Source organism: Anoplolepis gracilipes, chromosome 9, assembly GCF_047496725.1.
Source record: "Anoplolepis gracilipes chromosome 9, ASM4749672v1, whole genome shotgun sequence".
NCBI classification, from domain to species: Eukaryota; Metazoa; Arthropoda; class Insecta; order Hymenoptera; family Formicidae; genus Anoplolepis; species Anoplolepis gracilipes.
In genome coordinates, this window is record NC_132978.1 from 2,703,576 (window position 1) to 2,730,258 (window position 26,683).

The 26,683-nt window shown below is 36.2% G+C and overlaps 4 protein-coding genes across 11 annotated transcripts; 2 read left to right on the forward strand and 2 right to left on the reverse strand.

Annotated features, from left to right (window-relative positions):
* Positions 1–116: 116 nt before the first annotated feature.
* Positions 117–7,863, forward strand: LOC140669180 (uncharacterized). Of its 5 annotated transcripts, none has more exons than XM_072898759.1 (8): positions 117–428; positions 1,234–1,575; positions 1,779–2,943; positions 3,128–3,618; positions 3,804–4,054; positions 4,192–4,575; positions 5,777–6,148; positions 6,334–7,863. In XM_072898759.1, exons 3-8 carry the CDS (start codon positions 1,800–1,802, stop codon positions 6,779–6,781), a joined length of 3,090 nt encoding a protein of 1,029 aa, XP_072754860.1. In that variant the 5' UTR covers positions 117–428; positions 1,234–1,575; positions 1,779–1,799; the 3' UTR covers positions 6,782–7,863. The 5 variants fall into 5 exon arrangements, with proteins under 5 accessions (XP_072754860.1, XP_072754859.1, XP_072754857.1 ...); XM_072898758.1 differs by having other exon boundaries at positions 1,255–1,575; XM_072898756.1 differs by lacking the exon at positions 1,234–1,575.
* Positions 7,864–8,366: 503 nt separating this feature from the next.
* Positions 8,367–10,677, reverse strand: Fitm (acyl-coenzyme A diphosphatase Fitm). Its single transcript, XM_072898763.1, has one exon. The coding sequence runs from the start codon at positions 10,316–10,318 to the stop codon at positions 9,125–9,127; it is 1,194 nt and encodes a 397-aa protein (XP_072754864.1). The 5' UTR covers positions 10,319–10,677; the 3' UTR covers positions 8,367–9,124.
* Positions 10,678–10,919: 242 nt separating this feature from the next.
* On the forward strand, positions 10,920–18,487 carry LOC140669183 (proteolipid protein 2). Of its 4 annotated transcripts, none has more exons than XM_072898764.1 (5): positions 10,920–11,278; positions 15,010–15,164; positions 15,638–15,811; positions 16,333–16,431; positions 16,700–18,487. In XM_072898764.1, exons 2-5 carry the CDS (start codon positions 15,030–15,032, stop codon positions 16,832–16,834), a joined length of 543 nt encoding a protein of 180 aa, XP_072754865.1. In that variant the 5' UTR covers positions 10,920–11,278; positions 15,010–15,029; the 3' UTR covers positions 16,835–18,487. The 4 variants fall into 4 exon arrangements, with proteins under 4 accessions (XP_072754865.1, XP_072754866.1, XP_072754868.1 ...); XM_072898765.1 differs by lacking the exon at positions 10,920–11,278 and adding an exon at positions 11,402–11,665; XM_072898767.1 differs by lacking the exon at positions 10,920–11,278 and adding an exon at positions 13,235–13,614.
* Positions 18,488–18,686: 199 nt separating this feature from the next.
* Positions 18,687–25,082, reverse strand: LOC140669181 (uncharacterized). Its single transcript, XM_072898762.1, is given in 5 exon segments — positions 18,687–19,280; positions 19,780–20,299; positions 21,252–21,421; positions 24,904–24,945; positions 24,948–25,082. Coding segments are annotated over 5 exon segments (1,194 nt in total). The 3' UTR covers positions 18,687–18,953.
* Between the last annotated feature and the right edge of the window lie 1,601 nt (positions 25,083–26,683).

Sequence of the window (26,683 nt, forward strand, 5' to 3'; positions counted from 1 at the left end):
TGATTGGTTACCTACCAAGTCCGCGCATGTGCAGTTCATTTTTAGGTACGCTGACATTAGAGATGCTGACAGAGAGCGCTACTGTATATACTGTGCTAATGCCCATCTAGTATCGGTTAGGTTCCACGGTCGAGAAACTTGATGTTGGAGGATTTTGCATTCTCCTCGACTTCGTTTGTGCTTTGTTCCCTTCTCCCTTCGATAGTCTTCGTCGACCGACAGGTTCTCCTGCGATAGAACGAGAGGGACGTCTGATAACCGGACGGGTGTAGGCCCGTTGTACATCGCCCTGGGGAAACGATTTAGTGCCCAGACACGCTTTTCGTACTGGTGTGAACGTTAATTTCTGCGGGTGACGCCGGCCGCCTTGGAAAGCCTCGGAGTCTCGAAATCTCCTAAGGCTTCACAGGCATATACTCGCGACCAAGGTAAGAGGCCCATGATGATACTCTCAGCACGGGCAGGATATCGAAATACAATATACGTCTCGTAAAAGGGAGAAAGAAAAATGAAAAAGAAGAAAAAAAAAATGTCACAGCTATCACTATCCTCATCTCGCAGTCTCGATCGCAGTAGTATAGCCTCGACGCGATATTGTCATCGTTATCGTCTTAACCTCTTTTATGCTCTCCTTGAAAATAATATCTGTATTGACTATTCTTTTTATTAACGAGTAAAAGAAAATTGTCTAGATATAAACAGGCTAGTATATGTTTCGTACACATATTTTATACATCTTTCCATCTTAAAGTATAAAACAAAACAAAAATAAGAATTTAGGAAATATGTATATAGAATATATTGAATGTTTAACTTAATATAATAAATGATTTTTTTTCTGTTGATTATTAATTAAACATTGTTACTGCAATCATTACTGTTGAGATTTTATTGTCGTTTTATAGCAATTATGTGCACACAATGTAAGTTTTTTTTTATCAGCAATTAATGTTCATGAAAATGTTATCATAATTGCACATGGCAAAGTTTAATTCTGATTAAAGTATAATACAAGAAGAAAGTATTGAAATTTATAAAGAATTTATAATGTATTTTTTTTTAAACAACAAAGTATTTATGGTTTATTGTCTACAATATTGATTGAATTATATTTTGCCAAAAATAATTAGAGTGACACTATTGGGACGTGCTATTATTGCACTTTAAGCTTTCTTCATGTTCTCTGTTGTTCAACTTGTGCCTAGTCCTTTCCTGTTCTCTTTCTTTCTCCAGGCCCAAAAGATATTCTTTCAGGTTGAAAGTTCGTTCGCTATAGTTTCTAGTGCAGTATAAAAACGGTTCGTGATTTATCGGTACTTTCTTAGTTTGTGTTGTGTTCAAGTTGTTGAAAGTTTAAATCGACACTAAAAAGTTCCGCGCAAGAAAACCCGACAAAAAAAAACAGTATGTATTATATATGTGACAAACAAAGTTAATAAGTATAATAAAGTATAAAAGTTTTTGATAAAACAAAAGTTGTCAAAAGTTGTGACATAAAAAGTATGTTCGACACGATATGGATCGCGCGCGTTGTGCCATCAAGAGCGAATACTTCACAGGCTCTGATTGACACAGGTAAGCCCTGCGTTGCTATTGATGCAGATTTTTCAGTGCTACACATTCGGTCGGTGAAACGCCTAAAAACAAAAGGCAATTAACGTTACCAAGTAAGAAAGAAATTTGTGAATGGGTTACACTTAAAGATTTAATCAAGACATTCCTGTTCCCGTTTGTCTAAAGTTATCTGCCATCTTTTAATAAACTTCATTATTTTACAGGCTGAAATAGTTTCAACAACTATGTCGGACTCTGGTTCAGAGAGCACTTCCTCGGAAGGATACGATGGAGGTAGGAATCGACTTACTATCACGGATGAAGTAACATCGTCACACTATTCGCATCATTCCTCGGGATCTGAACGACGAAAATCTGCGGCGAGTTCCATCACATCCGGAGGAAAGTCACCTCTTGGATCGCCATTGTCGGGTGTGGAATCTAAATCGCCGAGATCCATCCCATTATCACCGAAATCACAAAGGTCTGGGATAATGTCTCCCAGTGAAGAAGGTTCTCCAAGATCGTTGCGTAGTTTATCGAAATCTCCACCGCCAATGTCACCGTCACCCTTGTCGCCAACATATCTCCATCCAGCATCGCCCATTGGTGTATCAATGGGCCCCTCAACGTATCGCCCATTCGAGTCACCAAAGTCTCATCATTCGGGAAACAACTCTATTGAGTCACCTCAATCGGATCATAGTTCATCCCGATCTCTTATACAGGACAACGGATCATGTCTTTCTCCTCCGAATGATTCCAAATCTATGCGCTTTGAAGACGGCGAATCGAAAGCCTCTGATTTCGAAGGGGATATACAAAGGTCCGCTGATAACTCGTTAAAATCATATTCGTACAAAAATAGCGAATCCAGACAAAGTTCGCCAAAATCGCCCAGATCGGGTCCCAGTTCTGTAAAGTCCTTGATATCACCGAGGAGTTCACCAAAGTCGTTCAAATCTGGTCCAGCGTCTCCTATGGACGATCAAGAATCAGATAAACATTCGCCGGCGCATTCAGGTCCTCGTTCTCCTGACGAAGATGAAGAGAAGAACGGTTCATTTAACGAATTAGACGGTGAACAAATCTCGGATGGAGACATCGAGGACGAACCAGAGCCGATGTCTAAATCTAAACCTGCACCTATTACTCATGGCGAAGATTTATCAGATGTGTCGGATCTCGAAAGTATAGATGGTCCTGAGGAATCTATTGAGCAGAACATAGAAATAGATAAACCTCAAGAACAGGACGTAAAAAAAGAAATTGTTAACAATGAAGAAAATATACAAAAAGAAGATAAAACTGCAGCGGTTGGCTTGACGGAAGAAAGTGAACAACTAGACTTTGAAGCTGATGGTCAATGGAAAGACGAACGTGATGAAGGTAAATGCATTATGAGAATTTAAAGAGTTTTAAATCAACTTTATTATTAATTTCAAAATTGCACACATATATTTGAATATTATCTTAATTATATTTGCGAAACATTATGAAACGTTATATTAAAGAAAAATCACATTATGTATTATTTTAAAATTACAATCACTGTAAATGATAATAATTATAGGTGAAACTGAAGCATCAGGTACAAAAGACATTAAAGAAAATATGGAGAAAGATAGAGACAAGGATAAAGACAAGGATAAAATGAAGTCAAGGGAATCTAATGAAATGAATGATAAAGAAGAGGGAGAGGAAGGAGAGAAAGAGGAGTCTGAATTAGAGGAAGGAGAGCTTAGCGATGGAGATGATGCACGACCAGAGGAAACTGAACCGAGACCCGTGTGTCGTTTTTATAATCGAGGACAATGTACATGGGGTGTTAGCTGTAGATTTTTGCATCCAGGAGTGACAGATAAAGGTAACTACACTATGTTCGATATGGTGAGGCCTATGGCATATCCGCCACACGCCGTCACGCCACATGAATATAGACCACACATCGACCGACCAAATATTCGATCATTACCTGGTTATGGTGCTCCTACACATACACCTAAAGTAGAAGAAACTCCAACTGAATCTGCCTGGGAACGTGGTCTGCGCCATGCTAAGGAAGTAAGTTATTATTACAAAATAAAATTATTATTGTTAAATTATTATTACAAAATAAAATTGTACACAGTATTACATATATAATTATTTTTTGATAAATTTTATAAACAATTATAATAATATCTTAAAGCAAGTTTCTTAAAAGAAATTTTAATCTTTCAAATTAAACTAATTAAACCAAATTTTAGATGATGCGTAAAGCAAATAAACGCAAGGAATCAGACATGGACTTTGAAGAGAAGAAAATGAACTTGAGTTTAGGACAAGATGAACTAGATAGAGAAGCAGGATATTATGTTAGAGCGGCTAGTCCCGAGCCCCCTGTTGAAAGATGGCCACAACGCAGAGTACCATCGTCTAGGCCTACACCAGACACATATACTGCTGATGAGCCTGAGGGATATTATCCTCCTCCAACTGTGTCATCTGATTATTATAGGTGAGACAAATGAAACTATATTAACTATAAATTCTAAAAGAAGAAAATTTCTTTTAAAAGCATAAGTTTATTATTATATAATAATCATCGTTACTTGATTAAACCTGTTCATTTTTACTTTTATTTTTATTCACCAGGAGAGTGCACTATAAAGATTCTCGCGAGTATCGAGAACGTGTTGATTATCACGCGATTCCACGCGGCACGACCTCCGTTTCTCCGCCACCGCACAGCCGCGACCGAGAAAGAGAACGAGATCGTGAGCGCGACAGAGAGCGAGACTATTATGAGAAGTATGAGAAGAAACATAAACGCCCATCGCGGGAAGTTATTGTAGAACGTATTCCGCCGACGAAACCTTGGCGAGAAGAGGAACCACCTCCTGTGGAAAGAGGCAGAGGTGACGAATGGGCAGATCCGTGGATGCGACGCAAGTCTCCGAGCACCATGCATCGCAATACGTCATCGCGACGATCTCGCCGACAATCATACTCTTCGGGCTCTTCTTATTCTTCAACGAGGTATTATTCGTACTTGCGATTGATCATTCTTGCCTAAATATTAGTATTAAAGGAAAAAAAGAAAAGAGCGTCTAAAACTGTAAAAAAAATATTATTTATTAAAAAGTGAGATAACTTATCGAGATTATATTTCATAATATTTTTTTTATGAAGAGATGATAGAGTAAGGGGAAAGAAAATTATAAATGATAAATATTAATCAAAAACTACTTACACATTTTTCATTCAACTATTTATTGTTAATGTGTATGTGTGTACACGCGCGCATTATATTTATCATATAGGGTGTAACAAAATAGTAGTTTAAACATTCTACACACAGCCTTATAATATTCATTAAACTAAATTAAAAATGTTTAATTAAAGAATTTAGATAATCTTTACACAAAAGTTTGAGAGTCTTTAAAGTAAAATCTTTAAAGCATTTTCTAATTTGATGATAGTGTAAATTATAATATTATCTATTCATGGTTGTTTATCAGTTATGATATGAAAATAAAAGATTATCTTATCATATTATTTCAAATATAATTAAAAAGTGACAGTAATATTGAGCAATTAGAATAAATTAAGATTATTTAAAGAATATGAAAAAGAGTACAATAGTACAAAATAATATCAATTGAGTTTTGACATAAGGTTGACAAATAGAATATCTCTTAGAAAGATAATAACATGATAAAACAATTATGTATAATTAATTTCTGATAATTCTTTTGTTTTTATATTATAATTGGATAGCTTTCTACAGAAAAAATCGACTCTTAAAAATTAAAAAACTGAAATCTTGCAATATTTTATTTTATTAGATACTTAAGTCGCATTGTAAATCTAGCAATATCTATTAGGATGCACTGAAGCAACATTCAATTATTAATAGTTTAAATATCTGCTAAGTAGGTTCAAGTAAGTTGGTTCTTTTTTGTAGAAAATTAATTGTTATTTTCTATCATAGATGGAAATTTTGAATTTATATAAAACTTTATCGTTTTCTCAGTTTTATATTTGAGTGAATTGGTCCCTTTTTGGAAAATGTCCATTAACATGTACAAAGGGAGGGATTAACTTACATGAAAATAGAAAGTTGCTATGAAAATATTGATATTGATTCATGGATAAGTTCACAAATCATTGAATAATTTTTTCATAATTATTTTCATTCTGTACATAAAAAAAATGTATAAGAATATAATCTTTTTAGTTCTAGCCGTAGCTCGAGCCGTTCTAGCTACAGTTCTTACGACTCCCTATCCAGGTCCCGTTCACCATCACCTCCCACTAGAACCCGTTCCACTGGCAAAACCAAAACTGTTATCACTTCACCACCCTCCAATCCTCCAGCTGCACCTCAGCGAGGCGCCATGCTAATGAATCCCCCTGCTCCATCTCCTCGTCCACCCAAAGGATCTATCTCTCCTACAACGGGTACTCTGCATCGACGGGCCGGATTGAATCCACCTGCTCCAAGCCCAGTTTCTTCTCATCAGCGTCATCATGAAAAAGCTAGAGAGCAAAAAGCTGCTATGGCTGCAGCTGCTGTAGCAAAAATCATTAAAAGCCGCTCGAGATCTAGGTGAGCAAAATTAATTTTTAATTTATAAATTTAAAACAACTTAATATTGAAATGTTATAAAAATGAAAAAAAAAATTTAATTTAATGACATTACAAATTAACATTACAATTAGTTCAATTAATTAATTTATTTTTATAATGTGTGCCTTTTTTCCTAATTTCTGACGCTATTATGCATCATGAAGACAAAGAAAAGAAAAGGAGAGAAAAGCACATTCTAAATCGTTTCGCAGTAGTTCTGGATCGGAGAGCAGCGGAAGCAGCAGCGATTCAAGCGAATCGAGCTACTCGTCATCCTCCAGTGAGGCACGTAGAAGGAAAGGTTCAACACCACCGATAACACGTAAAGATTCCAAAGGCATCGACGCATTGAAGTTGAGCGGTGCAAAGCAACAGATTAAACTCACATTGAAACCTGCGAGCAACGCCACAGCGGTAAAAAAAATCGATCGTAGCGCGCTTATAGCAGGTAAAAAACGACCTCTTGAGTCACCGCCGTTGATTGACAGCAAAGCGCAAGTAGCTGCGGCGGCGGCCAAGGCCGTCAAAAAGGTGAGCTCGCGTCGCGAGGAATTGTTGAAGCAACTGAAAGCCGTGGAAGACGCGATCGCGCGTAAACGATCAAAGGTTTAAAAGTCGATCGATGAATCTTCGGATAAATATGTATGTACTAAATGTTTTCTAGATACATTGTGTAATTAGCATCACCATCATCATCATCGAAAAATAACGAGATATACAAAATGTCTTAGATTATGATGATATATAAGTAAAAAAATATGTTCTCATTTTTACGAAATACAAAATTGAATTTCATTATTCATATTTTATTTCTTCACTAGAATTCTCTTTTTATTGTTTTTTTTTTTCTTCAAATAAACAAAACTGATGTAAACGCGTAAGTAGGACTGTACAGTTTCGCTTTGATTTTTGTTTTAATAACAGCTAAATGATTTATTTTTATGTAAAATTTAATAAAAAATACCGCATAGTCTATAATGCATAAGTAAAACATTATGATTTTTGATGCATATATGATGCATACATATGGAAGTGCGTATCCACACATATGCACACACATATTATATTAAATACCAATTAATTTTCCATTTAGATATCTACATATATACTCACTTGTCAGAAGTTTGCACAATTGCGATAAATCATAATATTTCTGAAAAGAAAAGTTGATGAAGTGACATCACCGATTGTAAAGTTGTCAAATTATAAAATCGATTTTTGCTTTGGTTACAAAATTGCAAAAATTTTCCTTTTTCTATTCCTGCGTGAAATAGATAAGTTTTGCATCTTATTTGAGATCGAAAGTTGAATCAGTCGACTTTATAAGATATTTATCACTTTTATCATATTCTCAATCGCGGTCAATTGTTATGGATATAGTTTTTTGTGCGTGTGTGCAGCGATTGTAAGATTACACAACCGGTCCCAGCGATCTGATAACCGAGAGATGCTGTATCAATTATCATGTCTGTGTATAAATATTTATTCTATATATTTCACCTTTATTCTTACATAAAAGTTATTAAAATCATCAAATGACTTGTCCAAGATTCCCGTGTTGCCAAATGTGAGAATTATTTTGCAATTGTAAACTCATATGGAAGATCTGTAATGAATGTTGCACTTTATTACAAGAGGCTATTATATTGAATATAAACAAAGCTATAATAAATCAATTTTCTATGAGAAGCAAACATTTGTTAATAGAATCGTAGAAACATAGTGCTATAATTTTCCATTAAAATTTCACAATCCAGCAAAGGATAAATTTGGCGTAAAAATAGTATTTTTGTTATAACATAAAGGTTTTTTGAGAAACAAAACTAGCGAAATTATATGATAACATAATTGTATATTTGTTTTTGATAAACTAGAGAAATATTGACAAGAACTCGATGTAGATACTAATGACCTGCGATATAAATGAAAACATATGATTTGAAAGATAATAGAGAATGTACTCTGCTCTCTGTTTCTCGTAAATGCAGCGATTATACCACACACAAGGAAGCTTTCATAATGGAAACCGTATATATTTTGTACTTTTCTTCCATATATATATATATATATATATATATATATATATATATATATATATATATATATATATATATATATATATATATAAATATAATGTGACATATACTCTATGCTATAATTTTATGCCGAGCATGCCTATTAACTTAAGAAACAAACGTTTTAATAACAATAGACTTTATTAAATATAAGTTACAAAACAAAATTCAGGAGAGAGTATTAGCAGACACTCTCTCCTTGATTCTAAAGAAATTAAGTTAATATTTTTTTAACAATCCGTATAGAAGCGCCGATAAAATCAACGCATGCTCCCATTTATTATCCTACAAGTACAAACGCTGTATAATTTAAAAGCACCTAATATAAGCCGTCCCATTTAGATGAGCTTGATTGACATCTCAATATTGAAGATATTTTAATGCATGTGCAAGTTTTATATGAAATCTAAGATCTAAATACTTATCATAGAAAAACAAAGCAAGGAATATACATATGTGTGTGTGTGTGCGCTTGTATGTTAATCAGAATTTTTTAGATAAAATTGTATTTTATTACATATTTTATGAAATTATATTTTATTAAGTTCGATCTTTGTACTCAAACTTTAGAGAGACAGCAAATGTTTATATAAGTACCATATATATTATATATTTTTCATATAGTATATATTTAAGTATCGTATATATACTGCGCACATCTTGTGTATCCATCATTGGTGTAACGTTTCAACTGTTCAAGTAGAGAAAAATGGAAATTTTATGCGAAACATACGACTGTATACAGTAATGTATGATTATTAACGTTACAAGCATCCAGATATCATATGTCGAGTGTTTAGTCCTTGCATAAAAAATAATCCATTCATTGTCATTGAAGTGTGTATCAAGAGTCTTTCTAAACGTAGAAGAACACACTCTCTTACTCTCTCACTCTCGGGGTAGATACATCAAGATCTGTTTGTCTATTTGTTGTACTCGATTCGGCAGTTTCTTGATTCATCGTTCTGATCGGCATTCCCATGAACTTTGGTTGATTGGTGCCGTTCAGAGTAGTACGTCTCGTCCTCACGTTGAGATCTGGATTCGTCTGAGTTTTTGCCTCATTATACTTGAAGAGACCATCGCCGGGAGACGGCAAGCCGATCCTGGGCAGCTTGTACCACCACTTATACGTGACGTACCACGTAATAACCGCGGCCACGCCGCCGAGGAATTTCTCGATCATGATGTGATAGTATAGTATCGTTGACACCAACATAATGTCCCACAGTAGCTGTTGCAGCGTCATCGCCACGAAGAGGCCACGCAAATATGGAGTGAGCGCTCGATGCGCCTTTTTCAAGAATTCAAGATCGTCATCGGAGAGATTACGCAGCGGACCACGGCTCGTCTCGGTTGGCGTGGATCGCGTGTGCTCCTCACGCATTACCAGATCCTTGATGCCCTCCCATCCCACCAGGGAGGAGCCTTCTTCGGCGAGTATCAGACTGGAGTAGATCAGGATGAATGTGTGACCAGATATGTCAAAACCGCTCCAGAATTTACCCGACTGTAGACACTTTGCCTTTGATTGCATAAGATTGCTGCGGGTACCCAGACATCTGCCAAAATTGGTTTCGATGTAATTGAACAGCTTCGTCCAGGCGAGCCAGGCGATGGTGGCGAGAGCGACACGGGCCAAGTGTCGTAACAGGATCGGTCTGCGACCGCAGCCCACTGTGTGCGCGGTCAGAGCGACCCAGGGTACAATCACAGAGAGCAACCAGCCCCAGCTCCACTTGACGAAGTACTGATTCAGGGCATTGTCCGACCTAGAGAAGTAAGTACGTGGCATCGTGATAAAGTCCGCGATCAGCGAGATCAAGAATATCGTGCCGCAGTAGATCGCCACTTTGAGCCGAGTGTCGAACAGCAGTGACTTCTTGCACACGTGTAGCAGCATGGTGATGAGGATGAGACCGATGGAGCTCGGTGCCGCGGTCGGCCGGGTACCGCCGCGGTCCTCCTGCTGAGTGAAACTCGGCCGAAAGTTCATCCGATTCGAGCGTAAACCGCTACCGGTCCCGGCATTCCCGGGTGACGTGTGGATGCTTCGTCGTTTACCCGTTGTCATCTTGTTTCGTCAAATCCTAAATCCTAGGTTATCGACACATGCGATTCCTGATGTCGTCTAAAAACATTGCACTAGATTAATCTTTTAGGTTAGACACAGGCACATAACTTGTTCTAGGAGATGCCGGAAGATGTCCAATACGACGCTGCCTGTTTCTCTCGAATCTTGCTCAAGTCTCCTCAAGTTGTCGGACTTGAGGTAAAATTTGCTCCGTCATCCACTGTTCGATTCACTCCCCTCTTCTTCACTTATTACTATGCATGCCATGGATGTTCTTTGCCCCGGATGCTTGTTCTAGATTTTCTTCATGTATAGGATGTAAAAGTCTATGACGGTCGCGTTGTCACTTATTATCACGATCATAATGACGACTCGGTCAGGCTCTGTATAATCGACCGTCGCGGGTTACCTGTCAAACCTATCGATGGCGCGAGTAAACGCGAGCTTCCAAAGCTCGCCACTAGATGGCGCGTCAAGTCGTGCAATATGGCTGCCGGCGAATGTCGCGATTAATCCACAAGTCGGCCGTTTCGAAACGCAGCCAATGGGTTCCGGGCAGTTTCAACAGATACACACGCTTCACTGTTGTAACGTCGACGCGCGCAAACTTCCCTCCATTCTGTACACAACGTCGACGCGAGCGCGACTCTCGTCTTCGTGCGCTTCAAGGACGAGAGCGAATAGTTCAACAGAGAGGGAGCGAGAGAGAAAGAGTGAGACGGACGAGCGAGAGGGGGAACGCATGACACGCCGGGACGCGGAGTGACGCGGAGCAGAAACTCGCGTCGAGAACGATCGCGTGCATAGATCGGTCGAGTTTTATGACGCTTCGTTGGAGCTGAGCTTGCTGGAAGGAACGACGCCAAGAAAAGTGACAGCGTAACGTCTCGCGACGATTCCCGGAAGAGGTGAAGCAATCGAGGACGAGACGCAGGGCAGAGAGCAGTAACAGGTGGAACGGTAATAACAATACATACAGTACATTGTGTGATTTTCGCGACGTGTCGCGGGTCGCGGGTCGCGGCCGCCTTCGCGTCCTCGAAGCGTGCTACCGAGCTACCCGAAGGATTATTCGCGTAGTGTGTGTATGCGTGTGCTGTATTGTTGTGTACGTGAGGACACACGTACACGCGCGAATTCTACCTTCTTCGGTCTCGGTTATTCCAGTTACGGTCGCACGACTCTCTACGAATTGACACGACCTCCTCGACGCGACGCGTCGCGCATCTAGTCGATAACCGTGTTAATTCGACGTGTACGTCGTTCGTTTTCTTCCTCTCTCTCTCTCCTTCTCTCTCACTTTGTGCGTGAGAATCGCGCGGGGCGTAGTTCCGTGGATTTGAATGCGTGAGTACTTGAATGAGACTTGAAAACTTTTTTTTACGACCTCTCGTATATTTCGATATAACCGTTAAAAAATTCAGAGAACAATTCGATAAACATTCTTGCGTAATTTGTGTTATTGCGCGTATCGATTTATTGTTGCATAAAAATTGCTTGTAGCGCTTATGTTGTTTACAGTGTAATTTTGTAATTAAACTGATTAGGAGCAATTAGGCGCTTTCGTGTCCATGCACGATACACGTGGTGACTAATACAACGCGAATATTTTTGTAAAATTTTCTCAATTAATCCGCGAAAAATGACTATATATTTTACCATTATAGTTCCTGAAATATTTCTTTATAGGACTTAATACAAGATTGATCGATATTTCCGCAAACGAGCTGTAATTATTAATAATCGCGACGAATGAAACTTCGTGGAACGACCAAAATTCCTTCGGCAAATCGATGGCACTCTTGGCGACATCCGATATGGCGTCCATCAAGCGTCCGTCTTTTCCACAGCAAATCTCTGTTAAATTTGACATTTCCCGTGAAGCGATATTATACGCGCGCCAATCTCGACATTTTCCTCCACCCCCACACGTGTTTAAGCAAACGCGATGCATTCCTTTTCCCGATCCACTTACATGCGATCGCTAATGTCTTCCTTTAATCGGAGTAAACGGTGCAGTTTTTTTCGTTTAATTTCGTGAATATATATATTATCGTGTGGGTTTAATTTATATCTCATGTGATTTAGAATCGCAAGCGAATGCTTTTCATTAAAATCAACTCGATACACATCTTTCACGATAATTTATTCGTATTATCTCTGAGATATATTATATGTCATATCCGGTATTGATACCTTCGCCGGTAAAAAGAAAAATGATTCATATTAAAATATAAATTATAATTCATAATAAGATATGATTCACATCAGTAATACGATATAAAGTTATAGCTAGAAGTGAATTTTAAAAGGGGATTACAAGTAATTAGTGTATTTAATCATGTGTCGCGCCAAAAAAGAATGTGGTGATGTATATTACGACCAATTAATTTTTTAGGAAGCTTGTCATATTTAATAAAAAGTTCAACAATTCGACTAATTCTGAATTTTATAAATATCAAACTATTCATAAAAAATTTCTTCTTTTTGCACTAACGATAAATTTTAGATTTATGAAAAAAATTTTTTTTTTTTTTTACAAATTAATAACAATAACGTGTGTATTTGGATGGTGTAAAAATATATAACATGAGTAATATGTATGTACAGACGGCGTAATGCAATCGTTCTACGACGCAATACTTGCCACATTACACTAAATAGGAATATTTTCACTCATCTTGTCGAGTAGGTGGATTTAATAACCACGTGTATACGGCCGCGCCTCGCGTCCCACCAACTGTCACTATCTATTTCCAGTCGGGATGATCTCACGCCGTGAGATTAAGTAATTCTCTCCTGCAGTATGCGCTTTAACTGTGACATAATACCGAGACGCTGCGGTCTGTAACCCGAGAGCCTCTTCAGATCTCAACCGAAGCATCTTATCAAGCGGACGGTTTCGCTTCCTGTCATTACGCGCAGAAGTCTGCGTTCTCAAATCGCGAGTTGCGAAAAATATAATTAAAATATAATAAAAAAATAAATAAATAAAAAGTGTATATTGTCGCGACGTTTTTATATCCTCTTCTTATCGTGATAATAATTTGCGGAAATAATTTCGATGGAATCTGGCAACTGGGAGTTTCGGGGAACCAGACGCGCGCGCATCGATCATTTGCCGTTATCGTCGACGCAAACGCGTTTACGCCTTTTATGCCTGCACGATAGCTCTCGTAATCGATCCGCGCGGCGTTTTCATTTTCGCGTCCTTCGATGTCAATCGCGGTGCATATCTCCAGCGTCCTCTCGCAGGACATTAATTAAACGTTAATCGCGGCAAATTGCTTATTCAGGTATAGAGCATGCGTGTTGGTGTCTCGTGTATGTATGTAAATCAATCGATGATAGTTATAGGATACGTGCTGTGAAATTTTAACAGTGAGCAATGAATCATAATTTTCTTTAATTATTATATTTATAAGAATTATAAGGATTTAATATCTCTGAACACGAAAAGAAAATGTGAGATTTAATGGAAAATAATCTGAGTGAACGTATTTATGGTAAAGCGATTGGGATAGTGTATTACACCGTAGCATATACGTACACAATATTCCATCGATTTTTATTCCGGTTATAAAGATCGCGAGTTATTTCCCTCATTTGTCGAGTAAACGAGTCTCAAACCTTTATCAGTGATGCCGAAAGTCAAAATATCTATCTGATTTCATAAAATGTCACTATCTTGCTTGCTCCTATTTCTGTCTCACTTTTATTCTCGGCTGTCAGTGGAACTTTTTAAACAAGATTAATTAATAAAAATCATCATATTCTTTTTTTTTTTACCGGGTCCTCCGAATAACAAAATCTTATAACCAGAGAATGCTGTAAATTGCCATCGATACATATGTATAAGCGAGTGAAATAGTCTCTAATAGTTATAAACAAAGTTGCTATCGATTAGATGGAAATACGTATGTATACGCATGCATATGTATGAAGGCACGTTATTACAACGAGATTATTAAGTTATTAAGAGATTATTCTAAACGTCTAATTCTAAACAAACTTATTTAATATATATGTAATTAAAAATGCTACATGAGATAATAATTAATATTATAGTTATTTCCCGAGCATATTTTGAAAATACATATTCTTGATTAGTTGTATTATATTTCTTTGATATTTTTTGTTAGAAAGAATATTATATTTTAGAAGATGTCATTTTACGACTAATCTAGAATGTATAATTTAATTGAACTTTTTATTATACATACTATACATTTAAATTTGACGTTAAATTCCATTATAATTTGTCAAATCTCGCACAATATTTTTTTTGTAAATGGAAATATTCGGTTCTTAAAAAAATTTAGACTAAAACTGCTTTTTTATATAAATGAACATACATGCTTTGTAAGAAACACGTTTCGCATTTATGCATACGTGAGTGTACATGTTTGTATATTTACATATATATTTATCGTGTATATATTTACAAACATAACACCTTTCCCCTCACACATATGTACTATCGTCAATGGGGGCTTTGTAATATTTATATTGAGGTCCATTTCTCTACCTCTTCATTCGTATGAATCAATCAATGCTCAATGGTCCACTTTAGACGCGTCCTTGCAAAGAATCGCCATCGTCGTCTCGCATATCGAGTCAGGTGGCGGCAACTTATAAAGCAATGACGCAAACATGCGACGTTACTACATACAACGTTTGTTGTGTTACAGTTTTAGAGTAACCGGAGACGATGGATCAAGGCTTCCCGGGGCAGCATACCACCACGACCACCGTGACAACTACAACTACGACTACTCAACCTAATATAAGATTCGATCCGTCATACGCGAGGACATTGCCTGGTATTCTGAAAATCGTGCAAGTGGTAAGTCCATACATTTTTTTTCTGGAGAAAAAAAAAATTAATAATAAATTAATTATTAATTAATTGTTAAACTGAAAGTTTATATTAGTTAATTTGAAAGATTACGCTCAAAATAAATTGTTTTATAATGTTATAGATTTTAGAAAATATATCTATAATTTTTTTTTACTTGAAGATACTTTAAATAATAGCGTATTAGTGAAAATTATATTGGAAATTAAGAAATTTATAAAGGATTTAAAGGAAGATGCAAGTTTGCCCTATTAAATATACACAGCATGTAAAAACGTGCGTTTATATCGTTAGCTAGGATTACGATATGGTATAAACATCTAGTTGCGTCACAGACTACAATGTATTCTTAAATCTCATGTCGGTTGCAAGAGCCGTGAGACTTTATACCTGCATAGTATTGGCACAGCTGGGCAACATAGAATTTTCTGAATGATAATCGCGTTGGGCTCTTCTTTCAGGTGCTAAATCTCTTGGGATTTATATGTATAACGGTGTCAAGTCAGAGCAGCCACAGCCGGGGAGGATGGTTCAATACCGTATCCATGACTGGTTTTTGGTTTACAGGGATCTTGCTTGTTTTCTACTTGTTCCACATTATTGAGAAGTTCTCCAGGATTCCGTGGCTTAAGATTGTAAGTCGCCGGTAGTCATCGCTACGTTGTTGATTTATTTCTATTTTGTTTACAAAGAGAAGTATGCACCTAAAATTAGTATAAAAGAAAATAAATAGGCGGTGAGCGGGTCTCGTACGTTCGATAATATCGTGTGAGGCGGATATACACATGTAATATTCGTGATACGCGGGAACCAGGGAGTGAAAGCTTGTTAGAAAGTTTCTACGCAGGACTCTAAAAATCGATCTGTGTCATTCCAACTTTTATACTCACGGGTGAACGATCGATCGTGAGTGATACAATGAGGACAGCTGTCGTCTGTGCTGGATCAAATAATCATTCATAATCAGATTACCCTTTCTTAAAAATGTACTCATACACGCGTTACATGGCATTACGTGGCGCGTCACGTAACGTCTCTTTCCTCGAATCGGCAGATTAAGCGTTTGTTTCAACTGTAGGTGCCACGCCCGAACGATTTTGCTATTTTTATTTTTGTCAATCGAGAATGTTATCTAACTTGTACACAATATTTTTAGGAATTCATATTCTGTACGATATGGACAGTTTTCTACTTATTGGCCGCTTCCCTCGCAGCTGACTATGCGCGTTACACCGAGGCCTTTGGTGTTGCAGCGGTATATAAGAATTTTATATATATATATATATACTATTATTATTATAATAATATATATACCTCGCATAAATAATGCAAGCAAAACATTTCAATTTTTTTTATTGAAAGAGAAAAATACTAAATTATTGTATAAAAAATAATGATATCAAGAGTGAATGTAAATATCTTTTCGAGTTTCGTACTGTGTAGGATACTTCTTGGTTTTATTTTTAGAATAGGTTTATATATATATATTTTTTTTATATAATGAGATATTCTATTTCCCACAGTTTTTCGGTTTTTGTGCGATGGTGGCGTACGGTTACGACGCTTGGCTGAAGTTCAACGCGACAAAGAGCGGCGCGTTGGCGCAGGGTCAACACACGCCGAAACAAGTGTCCACCGTCACCAGTCCAGCGTATTAAAATCCATTAGAGGGAGGGGTCCCAAGGCAGATGGACCACCGGTCGACCGATTGGATTGATCGCTCGATCGTTACATATCGTTACCTTTGTGTGGGGCCAGCTCTTTTGTAACTCCGGCGTGTGTTTTATTTCTCGCGCGGGAATGTCAACGCGGCACGCACGGCGCGTGCTTCTCTTGGCTCGACGCTTTTTCCGTTCGATCGCACGTGTGCGTCGCGTGTGTTCTTGCGGGCGTATATTCGTTTATTTACACCCGCGCACGCGTACACTCGACTTTCCTTTCGTCTATTTCTTTTTTCTTTTTTTTGTACTTGTAACAAGGCAATAATCTACACTACGCTATAGCGTATCGTTGACTTATATTCTAACACGAAGAGGCGATGCGCTCATGTATGCATTATCCTCCATCGAACAATTGTTAATATTTTGTAATAATGTTTGCCGCATCTTTGCTGTCGATCGATTTTATTCGATGTTATTTATGCGACTATATACATGTACATACATACATACATACACAGATCTATATGTATATACGCATACATATACGTTGTTGAACTATATCTTAAATCATTGTTGAAATTGAGGACAATGCTTTACGCATCATGGTATAGCGAGGCTCGGACACGATGTCGAGTGCCGGTGCGACTGTTAGGTCTATTTTGATCCTCTCGGTCCTTGTTTGCAACTGGTCCGGCCAATTTTGTCTTCAGCGATTTCCTGCAGAATAACGTTTGCATTAACGAAGAGTTTTCGATTTCGTTGGTCTTCAAGAATTTAGACACAAATATATATATATATAAATATAATACAAATGAATTTAATAGAGAGTATAAAATGAATGAATCTCAAGAGTGTATTCGAGTGTTTTGCAAACGAAGACAGAGAATGCAAAAATTGAAATACCGAAACACAGTTTTCCCCTTTCTTGTCGTGCGTAGTCTTCTTAGACAATCGTATAAATTCTTTAGATTGTTCGATATTGCGCTTTGCGAGTTTTTGAGAGGGACAAAAAGTGCAGTTAAGTTTGCACAAATTGTACCGGGAAGAAAATTAAAAGAATAATGTAGTGTGATCACACATATACACAAACACACACATAGATATATACAGATACATTATTTACCTTTTGAGTCAGACTATTGGCTCGCGATGAACATATATTCATCGCATTCGTCATCATATCGGATCGTTGTATCACGTTAATCGTTAACGCGTAATCTCGCATGACGACACTCGCGAGATTCTTTATGCCAAGGACAGAAATAATTTGTTACGAAGAGTACCGCACTCTTTTTATTGCGGCTCGCGCGTAAACTATATCTACTATTTTTGTTATCTTTACTCAAGATTGAACCTATACAAGTACACATTTCACGGTATACACCAATATCAATGTCTAGTTAAAGAGATCTGGCGAATATTACTATGGATATTACTATGCATAATGAGACGATTGACGAAATAAAATTTCAGCATCGGTAAGTGTATTCAACGAAATAAATTATTGATTGTTGTTTCCCGAATATGAAATTCGGTTTGCTACCGATGCCCTTTTAATGTAGGAAGAATTTTGTCAAGTAATTGTCGTGTATTTAAAGTATTATGAATATATAAGAATAATATTATATATATATACATATTCACATGAATTATCTTCGTAATCATTATTTCATATTTCATCGTACTTCATTTAGGATAAAGATCTTCTTTCTTGACATCGTAAAACTTAACAAAAAAGAACTGAAACAACTTCTTTACTTCTTTACAGTGTTGTTAAGCTAAAGTGTGAAGAATTGTATTAATTTCGACATGTTTTCACTCATTTTATTGATGATGTTATGGATATATATTATTAATATATCTCGGTTATTTATATATACATTAACTTATTTATTAAACATCATTTACACTAAATGCATGATCTTACATGTATAATATTATAATACGTGTTACTGATACCGTGCATGCTAAACTCTCGATATCTTAACTTATTATCAACTCTAATTAAACCGTAGAAAAACACGAATATGATTACATCGCATATGAATTATAGTACACGTTAAGGGCGACGAGGACGATGGCAAGTGTGCGTGGAAACGCGTATTGATCTCATCCTTTAATTTCTGTACTGAAATTGAGGCCGGCGCGCCTGCTTTTTGCCCATCGACGAGAGATCGATGGTCTTTCCGTCCGGAAGTACCAGCTTGTTCTCCTGGTAATCCACGAAGCCGTTGTCCTCCTCCTCCTCCCGTTGTTCCTCGTCACACTTGATTCCGGTCTCGTACGTATATTCGCGTCGAAGTCCGTCCGGATCGATGTATCCGTACTTGCCACTCGTTATACAATCCACGCCGATCGTCTCCTCCTTGTACGACCCGTCATCATTTTCGAAACCCCACGTGATGGAACCGTCCGCATTATCGTGTCGATATCGCCTGATGATCTGTAATACATTTGTTTGAATATTTTATATATTTTTATTTATAATATGTATATTTTAAATTTATATATTTATATTTTAGATATGCTTTTCTGAAGAAAAAAAGAATTTCAGGGTATCTTTTTATACGGCCTATAGCGCATTACTAATTCGGTATAATTTAAGGATCATTTAAAGACACTGTCATTTCGCACAAATTCGACCGATATTGTGTAACGCATGAACAGGTTTTCTCTCTTGACCGCATTTATGAATTATCGAGTGTTGGAATAAGAACAAACACAACGCCTGGATGATTCCAACTTTCACCTATCGATTTAAAAAGATGACTTAAATTTTTTTCGTACACTAGAAAGCGATTGTATTATACAATAATTCGCACACTTGGGAGTTTTATGAACGTCAAAAATTTTACACAGAAATTTATCTTAAATATTCGAGTTTTGTTTTGATAAATCGGAAATTGATGCGACTTCTGAGGACGAGTTTCGATCAACCTTACCTGCGCTACCGGCTTTTTGCCACGAATCTCGTAAGCCTGGGACGGTTTTATCGGTTTGGGCGGCGGTTTGATCGGTTGTCTGAACGCGACATCATCGACGATCTGCTTCCTCGGGGCCTTCGTGGGTTTCTGCGTTATCGGACGATACTGAATGGGCTGCGGGGGTAGCGTCGCGAGGCTTCCTCGAGCAACGCTCGCCGGTGTCACCGTCACCTGGGGCGGACGATATATCGGCGATACAGGGATCAGCGGCACCGAAGCACTGAGCGCTCGCACCGGTGGATTAGCTGTCAGCCGTGGCACCTCCTCGCTCACCTCCTCCTCGCTGTTCGATTCCTGGCTCAGGTCGCGAGAATCCTCGTTGTCATCGCGCTCGCGGAAAGAATCCCGCAACACGTCTTCCTCCTCGGGCACCTCGTTCACCGGCTTCACCTGCTGCGCGAACAACGGCACGACTGCTGGCACGTTCGGTCGAAGTGGACGGAATGTACTGGGTGCATCCTCTCCAGGACCACGAGGTCTGTAATTTTACCATTTGGTAAGGATTGGTACATATATATGATTTATTACATATATTTATGTACTCATATATATATTTACATACACATTTTTTGAAATCATTTCTAAAGTGTATGTGTGTTGTTAAAATTATATATTAGTCACATTTTTAAAATATGTATTAGTCTATTTTTTTCGTGAGTACACAGAAATTTTGCGAGATATCTCAAAAACAAGAATAATTGTAAACGAAATACGCGTGGAAATTTCATATTTTGCAAATGTGAAGTGATTATTTTATTTTTTTTTTTTATCCTCTCTCTCTCATACTAAATATATATTTACATATATGTGACCACTCACATGGAATTTTTATTTTTCCTTGATTCTGTTTACAAACTTACTCGAGATAAGCAATAGATTTATGTCAGTAATTGCATAATCAGAAGATTCTTAAATCCTTGCCGATAATTTCGCATTTCCTGTTTCATGCAAGAATACGCGGATGTTGCATCAAATCTCGATTGTCCGTTAGATTAATTAGCAACGGTATATATTTTGCACCTCCTAGATAGATATGCACCACCCAAACTGGTTTTTCAACCTTTCCAATAGCTCGAGAACCTCTATTCATATAGACGGATTATGTGAATACTTTTAGATGTGATTATTTATATTTATCATGGCTAATTGTAAATATTTACACTCTATTTTGATATATTATCAAAGTAATAATAATGTAAATTTCAAATTTTTTATATTGATATAATTTTTAAAATTGCATAAAAATTAAAGCAAAGAAATATATATTTTATTAAAAAAATATTTATGAATTTTTAAATTTGTAAATTTTTATTACGACAAATATAAAAATAAATTTCTCGCAGACTCTAGCAAAATATATATCATATATATGGGATTAACTATCCCATTTGAATTATGTAAATAAGGTGATTAATCATCATGTGCATTACTTGAAGGCGTTCGGTCGGCGAAGCCGTTGATTAGGCAAGGCAGGTGGTAGTCCAGCACTTGGCCGAAGAGGTGGTGGTAATTTCTGATAACGTGTCGTTCGTAATGGAATTGGTACTCCTTTTTGTCCTTCTTGCAATTGTGCCAAACATGCGGCGACGCATGCCAAAAACTGAAATAAAAAATTGCGCTTTTATTATCGATTCCCTATCAACACACATGTTCAAAAGATGTTTATAGGAGATCCATAGAATGTTAAAACATATTTTAATATCCTGTGAATCTCTTATGGACATTTTTTGAACATGTGTGCTGATAGGGTTCTTGCTGTTATTTAAAAAAAAATCTTAATTAGATATATTAACTAAAGCATGATTATTGTAAACAGTTACAAAAAAAATCACAATGAACGACTAGGTGACATGTTAACGTTTTATACTTTTTGTATCGATCAATATGTAGACATGTATTCTTGATATAAAAACGATTAATCGACTATTTCCTGCTGCGCTCTTTAAATTGTACGCTAATCATGTGAAAACAGTTTACGACTTTTCCAAAGACTAAGCCGGTTAACGATAGGAGAACATTAAATTTCTTTCCAAGTTTTCACCGCGATCACTCCGCCAGAAATATCTTCTGTAATTCTACGCGCGTTGTTAATAATGTATAATGCTAATAATAAATAGCAACTACCTATTATTTGCGCGTTACACAAATTTCTATCGTGATTCTCCGATCGATGAACGGCAACGAGCGCGGCGAAACTATTCGTCACGCCCGCGTGTAACGCGAAACTTGTTCCGCGCGGCATGCAAGTACTACACGATATTCCGGTTTGCGTTTTGCGTTACAAGTACGGCACCAGCACGGCTTACATACATACGTAAAATCGTCTCGTACAAGAGAAAAGAGAAAGTGATTCGATTTGAGGGCCTTAAGTCGCGGCATTCTTTCAATCCCGCATATAGATACACGCGTAATCGTTTAATTGGCATGACATTTAAACGACGACGAGAAATACGAAAAGGAGAGGGATGCGTTTTGTACGCACGTAAATTGGAAAAATCATGATAGAAACGCGGTAGAAATTAAAATAACTGTTAGCTCTTTCACTTTCATCATTTCCTTCATTTTTAGCACACACGATATAGGATTTAACTGATTAATAAAACATGTATGAAACGAGAAAAAAGTTAAATAATATTTTCACTTTGTTTGTTGAAATATAATGAGAGAGAGAGAGAGAGAGAGAGAGAGAGAGAGAGAGAAATTTATATAAATATAAATTAATATTTTTTCTTCAAATTTTTTTCTTTATTCAAGAAAATGTTTGTCGCGACAAAAATTTTTTTAAACCTTACAAGTACATGTCTTGTCTCTCTTATTATTAAATCCACTTTAATCTAATATTTAATTTTATGTGTGGCACAGTACACAGAAAACATTTAAAAAAACGTATGTAAAATACATTAGAATTATACATTGATACAAGATAAACGGCGTATATAAAAATTACATATGTATAGAATATCGTGAATTTTGTCGCGAACTATCTTTAATCTTTAACCTTGTCATAAATTCGTTAAAAGTTATAATATTGATTAAATTTTTGGAAACAGATCTAAATCGGATATATTTGCATTTATGCATCCAATGCACTTTACGTTGAGTATATTTTATTCCTTGGAGTAGGACTAAATGAAGTCGAATTCTTTTCTTTTACGGTTCTCCGAGTCGAGGCACGCGCAAGATATAGCGAAAAATCTGCTCGCGACTTTCTTACACCGAACGCTTTCACTCGCGTTCGCCGTGAATTATTAAGTCGATTTTCGGTGCTGATCGGGGTGTGTATGCATGAAATCTCGTCTCGGTCTTCCGCTCGTGAGAAACAATTGGAACCCAAAGTCGCGTTTGTATGGAATATGGCGACAAGAAGTATCTTCTCTCTCCCTTCGCACGCGCAAAACATTTGTTAATTTACCTGTTACATGATTTTTATAATGACTACAAACACGTGAGCGATCTCTTGTACGATAAAAATGTGGTGGCTTTTAATCGCTTAAGAATTTTTAATTATTTCTCAGATTAAGAATTAAGTGTGTTAATAAATCAGAGAGCTTTCTTTTTTCTTAATAAATTAAAATGTTCAATAAATTAAAGTTTGAAGTTAGAATGTATTCATAGATAGTAGACGAATACGTAAGACGCGATAATTTGACGCGTGCTTATTATGATGCGCATAGTGTATAGATGCAATCGCGTTATTTCCGTGTAATTTAAATTGCAACACTTCCCCAACAATCATTAAATAAATTATTTTACTTAAGAAATACGCGTGAGTCTGAGCATCGGACTACGCATGTTTAAGTACTTGACATGTGCTTGTACAGGTGTTCGAGTGTTTAAATTCATCGCACGTAAGTCTAGTACCCACCACTTATATACGTCGCCGAAATTTCACTGTGTCGATCGAGGGCTAAAAATGAAAGTACAAGTGGAATCGCGTTATTACGCGCAAAAGAAAGTGAGTGTAATTTCGTGATGAGAGGATATACGAAAAATTGCAAGGAAAAATGGTCGTAAAAAGACTTATGACTAGATTCTATTTCTTTCGTTTAAACACAATCGCAACGCGATATTTTAATTATTTTATACTATATACAAATATTTTTATTTATTTATTTGTATTTATATGTAAATAACATTATATATAAATATATTTATATGTAAATATACATACACACATATATATGTGTACGTGTATAATGTAATATAATAGTATAATGTCAAAAAGTTAATTAATTAATTAATAAACGATAAAATTGTGCTATCGATTGTTATATAATTTATTTTGTGTCATGGTTCAGTAAAAGCCAATAGATTTTATAAGCGACATATTTTATAATTAACATGTTATGTAATTAAAATATTCAATAGATATATTATATAAGATTGAATTGTACATGTAATATCATAAGTAGCGTGCATATATTAGGGCTATATTTTGAGAACGCGATATTTTTTACATCATACTGTTCAGTATTATGTCATGTTAAAGATGTAAAAAAGAAATTAAAGAATCATATCTACGAAAGATATTAATCGATCATTGCTATAATAATCATAACTTATTATTAAAAAAAAAAAATTTTATCAGATTTTTTAAATATACAGTTAGATATTTATAAATTATAAACTCCAAAATATGAATGAACCAAAAAAGATATCGACAAAGAATTTATATATATCCTACAAAATTATCAATTTTTGATCTTCTCTAAAAATTCTTCAATTTATTCATACTTAAAATTATCAAATAGTTAATAACTAATTTAATTTTTAGACAAAATTTCAAATGTATTACATGAAATTCTTTCCATACATCAATCACTTGACATGCTTACACATTATTTTACAGAGGGAGCATTAAAACGATTATTCGTACTTTTGCGAGAAATATGGATTAAAAACAATTAAGTGAGAAAAAATTTAAAAATTTTCAAGTTGAGATTCTGATTGTATAAATATCGAAATTCAACGGAATAACAGTTCCTCGGCCAAAGTTTATGTATTTCGCAAATGCACGTGCAACTTGTCATGAAGTAAGGGTTGGCGCGCGAATGGAGAACACTGCTTTAGAGGGTTACTCACGATCACCGCGACGCGCATGGCCGTGTTGTCCCTCGTCGCAGTGTTGTGGGCGCACTAGGTGTGGTGGCCGTGGCGCGTTTGTGCCTCACACTACCGCGAACGACTCCCCGTCTCCGCGTTCTTATACTTATATCCCCGTTTAAATTCCTATGGCAGCAACACGCAGGCCAACTTTCCATCGGCCAGGATTGTGTTTCGCGTTCCACCCAGAGGAACGCTCCTCTCTTTTTACCCCACCGACATCAAGATTGGCGCCATGCCACGATCTCAGCGTTAATTTATTATATACTATCGATATATGCGTGCTGCGAACTTGACCGTCGGATTTGTTTGAAAACTTTTCTTGTGTCTTGATTATTTTCGTAGATCTGATCGAAAAGGATCGATGCAAGATCTTCGACTGATTCGCAAGCAGATCGTTGTTTATCTTCTTGTAAACATTGGCGCGATTATATTCATAATTTTTTTTCTCTCGTGTCAGGGTAAATTGAAAAGATTTATAAATTAGAGATTAAGATTTTCGATAATAATGTTATCCGATCATTTTGTCAGGGTCTTTAGTAAGTAGTATTTTAATAGAAACAGTTTATTTCTAAATGGAGTTTCAAGAATCACAAACAAATATCGACAATGACTATCGAAATCTCGCGATGTTTCGTGCACATAATATCATCAATCTTGCCGCGAATCGCTATTCATTGGTGTGTGATCCAAGTTGAGTTCGAATCATTGAATTTTCTCTGCCGTCAAAAGTCAAAATTGATGAGAGATCCTACAACATGTGTAGAAACATAACAATCGTTAATTGAGATTCATAAAATTGAGATTGTTCATAAAAAATTCCTTACGTCTGTATATGCGGAAGGAGATTTTATATTCCATTTAACGCGCTAAGTATAAACGATTAATTATAATTTTTATTTGTTTGTCTCGTTTAAAAATTGCATGAGATGTTATGTTGCATCTTATACAGATTTTTAAACGATAAAAGATCATGATGGAGTGAGCAATGGATCAATAATAAAAGATGGTTGATTGGCTGTCTTGATGCACATCACGCAAATGTCAGTGGACGTTGTTTGGACTCTCTAACTATTGCATAATGTTGTGTCCGGTCAATTTTACGTCTCTTGCGGGAATTACTATTACAGTATCGTTTGTAATAAACTGAATTGAGGTTTCTGTTTTGCAATAAATATTAAAGACAATTATAAAAGCGATTGAAAAGACTATAATGATAAAATAATATTATATTTTCTATTCTGTTTATATGTATTTTAAAATTGTTATATTTTCCATATTTTCTCTTTATTTACGATTAAGATTAGAATCGCCAAATCTTTAAATCAATTTATTTATAATATTAATATTTTATGTTATTATTATGACAGAAAAAAATTTCTGGAATTTATTCTGTCTTACTTAATATTAATATATTATCTAAAAAAATTAAACGATGGAATTTTGAAAAAACGGGATATATTATACAAGTAAAGAAATGTTATTACGATTATATTAAAGATTTTAATCCGACAAAATAAATATTTTTAAATGATTTCTTTATAGAGATTTATCGTCAGTAGGAAAGCAGTCCGACGAAAGAGAACTTACGTAGGACTTTTTGTGACTTTGTATTCTCTTCGATGGAAGTTGCTGGAAACTCGTCCTGCACTTCTACTTCACAGGAGTGTAGTTGCATCAGGATGCACCTGATGCTAAAGCAACATTCCACTTTTATATTTAGGTATTTCATATTTTTTTCCACTATTTTTCGTTTTTA